We start from the raw sequence: 12,438 nt of genomic DNA on the forward strand, positions 1-12,438 counted from the left end.
TTAAAGATTACTAAGAAAGATATTCTGAACTAACTGCCTGTTATCTGTTAAAACAGAGTAAGTACTTGGATATTTAGGGCCTATTTAGTAATTTTACTTACAAAAGATCTGCATTTTACTGGGGAGATTTTGTACTACATACAGTGCACTTGCTTGTACCTGAATAACCTCTTCAGCATATATAGAATTAAACAGTTTGGAGAAAATCCTAGGTTTGATATATTATGATACAAACATAAAGCATTTCTAAAGCTATCAGCAAAGGAACATGTGTAAGCTACCAGCCAAGAGCAGTCACAATATAGAAGTTGAAAAGGCAGCCAACTTTAGGGCCTGTTCCTGACACCCTTACTCATGTGAGTAGTCCCTTTATTTTTAAGGGTTGCAGAATTAGGCTCTTACCTTGTAATTAAAAAAATTACTGTGCCGTGGAAAACTAACTGCCAAATCACACAGAAATAATGACAGCTGTTAATGATTTAATGTATCATCTTTAGTAGCACCGATAATGCATATCAGCTCAGCTTTGCTGCACCCATTCTATTCCTTGCAAAACAATGTCATATCACAAGATCATATCGGAAACTGACCTAGAATTTGAATAGAGCATACAGCAAATATATGTCCTCTCGTATGTATACTATGGTAACTCGGGATAAGTATCACATCCAATTTTCACATATAATTCTACAGACCATTAAAGCAGTGGTTCTCAAACTATTGTACTGGTGACCCCTTTCTTATAGCAGGCCTCTGTGTGCGCCACCCCCCTTAAATTAAAAACACTTCTTTACATATTTAACACCATTATAAATGCTGGAGGCAAAGTGGGGTTTGGGGTGGAGGCTGACAGCTCGCGATCCCCCATGAAATAACCTAGTGACCCCCTGAGGGGTCCCGACCCACAGTTTGAGAACCCCTGCATTAAAGAATGTCGGTGGTGAGTGACATGTGAATTGCCATATTTGCCATTATTTTGTTGTTGCTTTAAAAGTACAGAAAAAGAATGGCTATTAGGAATAAAAGTGAAACGAGACCCACAAAGATGATACGCAGATCAAGATGACACAGTGCAGTGAGTTCTGCATGTTGCTTTACGTGCTTCATGACTTTTCTGCCTATGCATCCAGCAGTTCTGGAACTCAATTAGCTTAGGGGCTAAACGCCATCCCTCATATCTCAGACTGAAAACTTTGAGGGTATCTTTGCAAACTTGATGCGAGTATGTTGCAGTTTTAACTAAGGGGCTCAGACACTACCAGCCTATTTCAACTTATTTTTATGTGCAAAGCATTTCTTAGCTTGCACTCTACCATGGAAAACAGAGAAAAACGCATCAACAGGTTGGGGCGGGGGGAGGGAGCTGAACATACAGATTGCATTAAAAGGTTGCATAAAGTCACAAACCAGAGCTGTGCTGGCTGCAACTCAGGCAATCACATTAGGTTATTATTGCAGTGATTATTGCAACTCCCAGAATGACATACAGAAAACCCTGCCATCTGACACAGAAAGTAGTCATGTGTTGGGATCAAAGAGGGAATAGGTCCAGAGAATTTTCAATCTGTTACGTGAAAGCAAGGAATAAAGTTGCTTTGGAAGAAATCCAAAGAGTCTGTCCAATTATTGAGGTTCAGTGAAGTAGCACGCCATTACACAATCCTCGACACCTGTTGTCTAAATTCAGTTTGTTCATGTACATGGCAGGATGTAGAATATGACAAAGAACACAACACAAAACAATTAATTAGAAAAAGAGGGGAAGAAAAATACAGAGAAACTCACAGCAATTATGTTGAAAAAGTCATCATCTCCGAGGGTATCCAAAATAGATGATACAGTTTGCTTAGCAATTGTCAGACGGAGTCCTTTCATGCTGCCGCTGACATCAACTAAAATGACCACATCTTTTGGAGAAGTAGCTGCCTGTATGTACCTAGACCAAGAAGCAAAATGCAGACTGATCTTATATTTTTTTATATTTCTTAAAAACACATTGGTGGTTGACTGTTACCTACCATTTTCGATTTCTGCAGTCAAATGCAATAACTCCATTCTCATCTGGTTCCCATTTAATTCCTGTTTAAAAAAAAAAGATTAGATTACAATATATCAGAATGTTCATTATACGTGTCTTCGCTACTGGTGAAAGTAGCATTTAAAGGATTCTAATATTTTATTGATTGAGCAGACATGCTTAAATATCACATACAAAGAACTGTAGCAGTTGCTGGTCACTGCAGTAGCTAATGCTGGAAAAATACTTTAACAAAATAGGACCATGGGAAATACAATCATCTTTCTTTCAGCCCACTGCAGGGTGAAGACTGCTTCACCACTATTCTGTTCATCACAACAAAGAATGTGGCTCAAGACCTCGCTATGCTTAGCCATGGTAGTTGGCAAGAGCGTGATGATGCTAATCAAGTCAATTTCCCCACTACTCGTTCTACCATGACTCAACTTGCCAGGGACTGTCATGCTTGATGGCATCACTGACAGGTTGTGTTTCAGACATTTTGCCACAGACCACTTGACTATGATGAGGTAATGTCTCTGACCTGTGGGTCAGAGGAAATATAATACTAGCTTTCAAATAAAGAACATCAACAGGCCAGTCCCCCCTGTTTTTAAATCAAGATATTTCTGGATTTGCATTCAATCCCTAGAACAATAAAGGATCCTTTTAAAATAACAATGCTAGAATTTCCACTATTGAAATGTCAAGGATCTGAAGACCTGAACTATAATCTAAAACCTATAGAGAGAGATGTGTCAGTCATCAGCCAACCATAAATACATATATAAAAACACTGAAGACTTTAAGCTCCAGAAAACAGCCTCTAACTAATCAACTAAAAGAGCAGTTTCACTACTGGCCTGATCTTGAATTAGGGAAGTCAATGGGAGCGTTGTCATTGAAATTAATGGGAGCAGAGTCTGGTGCTATGTAAGAGCAGAGTGTTATGTAAGAGCCTGTATTCTGTTGGTGTTTAATGGGTGTTAATCAATGTATGCTTAAAATAATCCTTTGAGATAATCAGATGGCATCAGACCGAAGATGCCAAGAAAGTGCAAAATAAAAAAAGGAATGAATGAATGAAGAGGAAATATTATTGCATCTGTAGACAGAGCAGAATACCCAAGTGGAGTACTCTCTGAATGACCTGAAAGGTGAATTATCTTCTTTTATCTTCTCACACTACTTCAGTTTAAGAAATTACTTATCTTTTTGCGCCTCGTAATTTTTTCAAGTAGAGAGAGAGCCAGAGACACAGAAACATCCTAAGTGTGTCCCTAAACATTTTTTAATGCCTTGAAACTTATATGAACATTTTTCATGCCTTACAGCAAAGGCAATTTTCGTCTCTATTAACCTAGAGAGAAGATGTTTGAACCCACGTCATCCTATACGTGGAACTTGGCCTGATTTCTGGTTTTCTGTTTTATGTCCCATGGTTATCTAACCCCAGGGAGAGATGAGTCCCACAGCACCAGGGAGAGGCTCCCTTTAAGCCATATGAATGAGGAAATTATTAGCAAGGAAAATGCTCATTTAATTTGATTTAGCATAGAAATAAAGATGTGTAGTAATTACTTTTACTTACCACAATATGAAACAGCTCTACTACTCCAAAATTAGGCTTTTTACATTATTGTTAGCTGTCTGAGTTCTATTTCTACAGTTGCAATGTTGATATAACTTCTGCCTGAAGTCACATTTTCATAATTCCCAGGCAAAATTAAAACATCGTTTTTTATTAAAAATTCAAATCCAGCAGAATTACATGATATCTTATATGATACAGCACTATGCAGAAAAATGCCCCATGGGTCTTACCTGTTCTCACCAAGAAACATGAGTACACCTAAAAAGAAAAGGAGTACTTGTGGCATCTTAGAGACTTACAAATTTATTTGAGCATAAGCTTTTGTGAGCTACAGCTCACTTCATTGGATGCATGCAGTAGAAAATACAGTGTAGCAATAATCAAGGTGGGCCATTTCCAGCAGTTGACAAGAATGTGTGAGGAACAGTAGGGGGGTGGAGGGGGAAATAAACATGGAGAAATAGTTTTACTTTGTGTAATGACACATCCACTCCCAGTCTCTATTCAAGCCTAAGTTAATTGTATCCAATTTGCAAATGAATTCCAATTCAACAGTCTCTCGCTGGAGTCTGGTTTTGAAGTTTTTGTTGTTGGCGAATTGCCATTTTCAGGTCTGTAATTGCGTGACCAGAGAGATTGAAGTGTTCTCCGACTGGTTTATGAATGTTATAATTCTTGACATCTGATTTGTGTCCATTTATTCTTTTACGTAGAGATTGTCCAGTTTGGCCAATGTACATGGCAAAGGGGCATTGCTGGCACATGATGGCATATATCACATTGGTAGATGTGCAGGTGAATGAGCCTCTGATAGTATGGCTGATGTGATTAGGCCCTATGATGGTGTCCCCTGAATAGATATGTGGACACAGTTGGCAACGGGCTTTGTTGCAAGGATAGGTTCCTGGGTTAGTGTTTTTGTTGTGTGGTGTGTGGTTGCTCGTGAGTATTTGCTTCAGGTTGGGCGGCTGTCTGTAAGTAAGGACTGGCCTGTCTCCCAAGGTGTGTGAGAGTGATGGGTCGTCCTTCAGGATAGGTTGTAGATCCTTGATGATGCGTTGGAGAGGTTTTAGTTGGGGGAAGAAGGTGACGGCTAGTGGCGTTCTGTTATTTTCTTTGTTGGGCCTGTCCTGTAGTAGGTGACTTCTGGGTACTTTTCTGGCTCTGTCAATCTGTTTCTTCACTTCAGCAGGTGGGTATTGTAGTTACAACAAAAAACTTCAAAAACAGACTCCAACTAGAGACTGCTGAGTTGGAATTAATTTGCAAACTGGATACAATTAACTTAGGCTTGAATAAAGACTGGGAGTGGATGTGTCATTACACAAAGTAAAACTATTTCCCCATGTTTATTTCCCCCCCGTCCCTACTTTTCCGCACACGTTCTTGTCAACTGCTGGAAATGGCCCACCTTGATTATCACTACAAAAGGTCCCCACCCCCACCCCCGCTCTCCTGCTGGTAATAGCTTACCTTACCTGATCACTCTTGTTACAGTGTGTATGGTAACACCCATTGTTTCTTATTCTCTGTGTATATAAATCTCCCCACTGCATGCACCCGATGAAGTGAGCTGTAGCTCACGAAAGCTTATGCTCAAATAAATTTGTTAGTCTCTAAGGTGCCACAAGTACTCCTTTTCTTTTTGCGGATACAGACTAACACGGCTACTCTGAAAACCTATGAGTATACCTATAATTCTGCAAACTTTTTTCCCCACTTTGTTACATGTGTGTGCTAGCATGCATGCATCCACAGCATTTGCTGGAACCAGTGATGTCTCATCTTCAAATTATGCCAACTCGCTCTGAATTTCTACATTCACAAGATGCACAGTGAGAAAATGTAGGCCTTGCAAATAGGATTGGAGTTTTGAAATGGCAAAATTGCAAGTATGGGCTCAATTTCTTTTGTAATTTACATTCAGTTGTATCAATTTCCTAGTTGTCATAATACAAGGAATTTGTAAACAGTAAGCCAAATGCACTACATTGGGTAAATGTACAAAAACATGGTGTTCTAGTTTCAGGGTAATAACACCCGTATTCCCCCTCAGTGCTCCCTCGAGGGCACCCTCTTAAGGTTCCTGGCTCCCAAATGCCATCTCTCTTGGGCAGAGAACAGCTTCTCTCTCTCTCTCATTCCCGGGGTTTTAAGGCTGCACATCTCCCTGCCTTACACTATGATATCCCCAGCAAGCCAGTATGCCTAAAAGCCACCACCTGTGTTTTACTTTCTCTGCAAGGGTTATGAGCAGCATATTGCCAGCAGTTACAGCATACCACACCAACCCTTCTAAGCAAGCATCTTTATTCTTAAGGTAACAGTATTACAGAAAAACATGTAAGAAACCAATAAAAGTTCCTATACACATGCCAAAAGCGTACCAGAGGTCGGCCATTTGTTTTTGGGGCCCTAGTAAGCCAAAGTCTTTCCAACCCTTCTGCAGGGGTTGGACTGAAGATTCTGCCCATACGTTGGATTAGAAAGAAGGCCCCAAGTCAGTTTAACCGCAAGCTTTTTATATCAAAAGCCTTTTCTTTGTCTGTTGGTCTCTGGAAAATCCAGTTTGAACTAGTTTATGTGAGCCTCCCCAAGGATTGTACCTCTTTAGAGGTGTTTAAAACCTAATAATTCACCTTAATCACCCTTCCACACCCACCCTGTTTTTGGTTCTTGGTGGAGCTGTGATAATCATCCCCCGTAGAACAGAACACAATCATACTTTCAATCCCTGCCCCAGAGTGATACATACATTTAATACAATATGTTCCCACAAAGATACTGCATGCATTTGCAGTATCTGTCACACCCAAATTGGGTAAATGTGCAAAAGCAAGGAACAATATATTTGCTGTGGGACGATTCCCATTTTTTTCACAATTCCAAATATTAATGGGGGGAAGGGGATAAATATTAATAGCCCTTTTTTTTTTCAGAACTCTAAATTAAGTCAATGGAATCTGTGGGTGCTTGCAAAATTCAGGACCTGCAACACTAATTTTTTTCATGGAAACCTGTAGCAATATCACCTGTTCATTTTATTTTAATTAATATGCGTACCTGGATACTGTCTAAAAAATCCCTTTGCACTTCCAAAATACTGCCATATGAGAGAAGGGTCACGGTCAAAGTTATCGACAAACACCTTGTTTAAGGATTCTGACCAAAAGACTCCATTTACGATAGCTGGATCTGAAAAAATAAAGAAGAGTGACACTCAGTTGATAGAATCCCTTGCACCATATCATCTTTGGCTGATTCAGTATCTAAAGTCATTGATCTGTAATTTGTAGCTCATAAGTCAAGTGCACTCTCTATATGTGGCTCCTATGAAGTCCAGTGAGTTTCAGTGACTATTTCTCCAGGACTTTCTGGGTCTCACCACCAATTAACTTGGTGTGTATAGGTCCCTAGAAACTATTTTCCCCAGCCTTCATTCCCAGCATTCAGGAGATGACCCACAAAACACACCTACTCCAAAGACAGCGAAAACTTTCTTCAGTAGCCAAGAGAGAAGAGTGAGGGGAAAATGCACTTTCCAATCAAACTAGCCTCCCAACAGCTAGCAATGTGTGGAAAGATGGGTGTGATGATATTATGTTGTACTATAACATGATACTGCATAAATGGACAATGGTGTTGAGTCATGATGATGTAATGTTATCATGTATTAATGCAACATGACAACACAAATATTGGATAAAGTGGCAGGAAGTCATGATGGGATTATTTTGTGTCTCTCTAACACTCCATTTCTTAATGAAGTTGCTTTGAAGCAGTTACAGGCATACTTACAAACACTTTCAACACTATTTATGTATTTTACTAGTGGAAATATATACATAGGTGTAGAAGATACACAGATTAGTGATGTATATATTGAAAGAGTTCCAAGATATATTTTATAGGTGAGAGTTAAATTTGTTAATTAGAATATATAACAGGAAGGGTCACATCACTATTACTGAATAAATGTACTGTAAGGGTAACAGATTATTAATTACTTTAACTCATAATTTACACACTTTTTAAGACTCAGGATTTTTCATGATAATGTTATTTATGTATTCTGTATGAATGTTTTGTACTTAGTATGGTCTCTTTAACTGTATGTTAAAAGTTTATTTGTGGGGATAACATACATAATATCCCTGTCAAAAGACAGATTCTATTTCACCACGTTGTGACCTATGATGTGTACTCTTACACACCAACACTCCTATCTTCGCTGAAATCTTTAGAGTGAGACCCTCTGCATAGTGTATTGTTTTTTAGTACAATGGAGTCTAATGTATGTTTTACTTTATAAAACCAGATACTGGTCAGCATGCACATTAGAAAGTGAAGTGCCTTTCATTTCCTGTTGGAGTATGTATGCATATTGTGATTTACTCTGCATTCAAACAAATGCATAGCAAACACAGCATAGCACTAACTACGATGTGAAAAAACATGGAGCTTGGATTTCCCAGCACTGACTGACCTATTTTTTTATTCCCATAAACAGAATAGTACATGAAAGCAAACTAAAACTCTCCATGTGAGAAGATATTTTTTCTATTACATTTGTTTTTTCTTTTAATACAGCATGGTATATTCAACCGGTGACACTTAAAATCCTAAAACACCCTCGTATTTTTTGTATGATGTAAAGTGGTTATTTGGCATAAAAGTGACAAAGCAAAATTGAATTAATATGTTTGGAAGCCAAGGTTTTTGAGCTAGATAACAATGTGGTTGTGAAATGAGACATGATAAAGAAAGACGCTCTATATACCTAATACAACCTGCAACTAAAGGCAATGGTTTCAAAAAGAAAAAACAAAGCTAACTTAAAATCTGCATTGTTTTTAAAAGTATGAACATACACACAACTTGTTCAAGTATTTGAAATAACACTTCCACTAGAAAAACAAAGCTAACTTAAATCAGAGCTGTAATCTTTAATTAAAAAAAAAAAAGGCACATACAACTGCACACTTGTCCAAGTGTTTCACATAATGCTCTCACAGACTTGTAAAATAATGGCACTCTGCATTGATTTCAGAAGATTGCTTGGAATGTGATTTTAATGGAGTGGAAAAAAGGTGAATTGTTTTCTATCCTTACATTCATCAAAGAAAAACACCAGGAGAAAAAGGAAAATGTCTCAGCTACACATCTTTGAACTCTGCATTCATCTAAATATTTAGGTTTACATAGAAGGGCTGTTGAAAAAGCAAACTCAACAAAGCAGATTTTGTTTTAAAAACATGTCTAGTACAGTTAAATTTAGTCCTAGAACAAGAAATATATAAATATATATATATATAACCTGTCAAACTAGAGATATACCAAACACAATTTTGAGTTCTCTCCAACAAATCTACTATATGAAAGTAAACCCATGTCACTATACAATTTTGGTGTTGCCTAAAGGTCATTATTCTGTACAGCAGAAAACCTCAGGTATTCACTAGTTTACAGTTACTCCAATAAGTTTCCCTGAAACACCATGGCCTGAAATTCAGGATCATTCTTGCCTAAGCTACAAAAATAAATCATCAGTTTGGAGAAATAGGATCCTAATCTAACAAGAAAGCAAACCTTGCGTTCAGTCCTAATACTGCATTTAGTGATTAGATGACAAAGATGACATGTTAAAATCTCAGCCATGTTCTCACCGCACCATGTAGCCCAACACTATCTTGAATGTTGTGATTCTAGTCCCACTGAAACCATGCTAGCTCTATTGGAGGAGCCAGATTACTATTAAACAGCACAGCTGTTTCAATGATTCATTGCAGCAGTAGTATAGCTAAGGTGGTCAGGAGTTCAAATCTCACTTGAAACACAAAATTTAGTTTCAGGTTCTTTAGGGTTTATTTCCTTTTCTAGGAGCATTTTAAGGGAGATCTCCTCTTCAGAGGACATGCAAAGCACCTGCTCTCAACTCAGCATCTTCATGGTCCTTCCTTCAACAGCAAGAACTAATAACCAATGTGAGGTCGGACATCACTACTTTATGACTTTTAATTTTAAAGGCATTTGGGGGCTTCCTCATAATTTACATCCAAGATTTCATGCCAAAAACATGACATCATACAATCTCAATGGTTCACCAGATTTCTTCTATCCTGCATTCCTCAGAGACTCGAAAATCTTATTGCTTGTCTCTGCCCTATCCCAAAGGCTCCACATCACACCACCACTCATTCCAGCAGAATAACTCAACGCAGCTTTATCTGGAGTCTATATGAGCTCCAGTTCAACGAATGGGAGGCCATTTTCCTGCCACCAGACAACTTTACTTGCCCAGGCTGCAAAGTTTCAGTGTTATAATATGAAAATCCTGAGAGTAAGTATTTGAAAAAAATATTTTAAAATAAACAACACTGCGGATAGCAAGTATCAAGGAAAAATGATGTTTATAAATTAAGACATATTGAAATATCCATGCTTATAACTATAGATTGCTTAAGGATGAGCTAACAATAAGTAATCGCTTTAATGTGTGTGTGTATATCTTTGCCAAAAACCAGGAAATTCTGATACAACAGGGAAAATTTTACCCTGTTTTAACATATTTTCTGCATTACGTTAATATCAATGATCACAACACATCCAAAGGCTGATCACTTAAAAGCATTAATCCATTGACCCTGAAACTAATCAGAAATGGAGAGGTGCATTAAGCAGGGCATTTTAAGTAAGAGGCAACAATTAAAAATCTACCATGACCATTCAAAGACAATCAGATCCCTTAAAATGAATGCTAGAGTGTTGAAAGAGGATTTACTGCCTTCCTGAATGTTGCAGTTTCATTATGCAAAAAGAAAAGCAGTACTTGTGGCACCTTAGAGACTAACCAATTTATTTGAGCATAAGCTTTCGTGAGCTATAGCTCACTTCATCGGATGCATACTGTGGAAAGTATAGAAGATCTTTTTATACACACAAAGCATGAAAAAATGGGTGTTTACCACTACAAAAGGTTTTCTCTCCCCCCACCCCACTCTCCTGCTGGTAATAGCTTATCTAAAGTGATCACTCTCCTTACAATGTGTATGATAATCAAGTTGGCTCATTTCCAGCACAAATCCAGGGTTTAACAAGAATGTCTGGGGGGGGGGGTAGGAAAAAACAAGGGGAAATAGGTTACCTTGCATAATGACTTAGCCACTCCCAGTTTCTATTCAAGCCTAAGTTAATTGTATCCAATTTGCAAATGAATTCCAATTCAACAGTCTCTCGCTGGAGTCTGGTTTTGAAGTTTTTTTTGTTGGCGAATTGCCATTTTCAGGTCTGTAATTGCGTGACCAGAGAGATTGAAGTGTTCTCCGACTGGTTTTTGAATGTTATAATTCTTGACATCTGATTTGTGTCCATTTATTCTTTTACTTAGAGACTGTCCGGTTTGACCAATGTACATGGCAGAGGGGCATTGCTGGCACATGATGGCATATATCACATTGGTGGATGTGCAGGTGAACGAGCCTCTGATAGTGTGGCTGATGTTATTAGGCCCTGTGATGGTGTCCCCTGAATAGATATGTGGGCACAGTTGGCAACGGGCTTTGTTGCAAAGACAGGTTCCTGGGTTAGCGGTTCTGTTGTGTGGTATGTGGTTGCTGGTGAGTATTTGCTTCAGGTTGGGGGGCTGTCTGTAAGCGAGGACTGGTCTGTCTCCCAAGATTTGTGAGAGTGTTGGGTCATCCTTCAGGATAGGTTGTAGATGCTTAATAATGTGTTGGAGGTGTTTTAGTTGGGGGCTGAAGGTGATGGCTAGTGGCATGCTGCTATTTTCTTTGTTAGGCCTGTCCTGTAGCAGGTGACTTCTGGGAACTCTTCTGGCTCTGTCACTCTGTTTCTTCACTTCTGCAGGTGGGTATTGTAGTTGTAAGAATGCTTGACAGAGATCTTGTAGGTGTATGTCTCTGCCTGAGGGGTTGGAGCAAATGCATTTGTATCGCAGAGCTGGGCTGTAGACAATGGATCGTGTGGTGATTATCATACACATTGTAAGGAGAGTGATCACTTTAGATAAGCTATTACCAACAGGAGAGTGGGTTTGTGTGTGTGGGGGGGAGAAAACCTGGATTTGTGCTGGAAATGGGCCTACTTAAGGATCTACAACCTATCCTGAAGGATGACCCAACACTCTCACAAATCTTGGGAGACAGGCCAGTCCTTGCCTACAGACAGCCCCCCAGCCTGAAGCAAATACTCACCAGCAACCACATACCACACAACAGAACCACTAACCCAGGAACCTATCTTTGCAACAAAGCCCGTTGCCAACTGTGCCCACATATCTATTCGGGGGACACCATCACAGGGCCTAATAACATCAACCACACTATCAGAGGCTCGTTCACCTGCACATCCACCAATGTGATATATGCCATCATGTGCCAGCAATGCCCCTCTGCCATGTACATTGGTCAAACTGGACAGTCTCTAAGTAAAAGAATAAATGGACTCAAATCAGATGTCAAGAATTATAACATTCATAAACCAGTCGGAGAACACTTCAATCTCTCTGGTCACACAATTACAGACATGAAAGTTGCGATATTACAACAAAAAAACTTCAAAACCAGACTCCAGCGAGAGACTGTTGAATTGGAATTCATTTGCAAATTGGATACTATTAACTTAGGCTTGAATAGAGACTGGGAGTGGCTAAGTCATTATGCAAGGTAACCTATTTCCCCTTGTTTTTTCCTACACCTCCTCCCCCCAGACGTTCTTGTTAAACCCTGGATTTGTGCTGGAAATGGCCCACCTTGATTATCATACACATTGTAAGGAGAGTGATCACTTTAGATAAGCTATTACCAGC

General features: G+C 39.0%; 1 protein-coding gene across 11 annotated transcripts in view; it reads right to left on the bottom strand.

Moving 5' to 3' along the window:
* Positions 1-12,438, bottom strand: part of CACNA2D3 (calcium voltage-gated channel auxiliary subunit alpha2delta 3) — a 702,225-nt gene that overhangs the window by 396,020 nt on the left and 293,767 nt on the right. For all 11 annotated transcript variants that reach the window (XR_006292226.1, XM_043551412.1, XM_037904897.2 and 8 more), the window contains 3 exons: positions 6,675-6,806; positions 2,019-2,079; positions 1,786-1,936 (listed from right to left, as the gene is read on the bottom strand). Coding sequence is in view for 10 of the 11 variants with exons in the window: in XM_043551412.1 (XP_043407347.1) it covers positions 1,786-1,936; positions 2,019-2,079; positions 6,675-6,806 (344 nt within the window). In the remaining variant the exon portion in view is untranslated. The remainder of the gene's footprint in view (positions 1-1,785; positions 1,937-2,018; positions 2,080-6,674; positions 6,807-12,438) is intronic.

The sequence above is a fragment of the Chelonia mydas genome, chromosome 7, assembly GCF_015237465.2.
Source record: "Chelonia mydas isolate rCheMyd1 chromosome 7, rCheMyd1.pri.v2, whole genome shotgun sequence".
NCBI classification, from domain to species: domain Eukaryota; kingdom Metazoa; phylum Chordata; order Testudines; family Cheloniidae; genus Chelonia; species Chelonia mydas.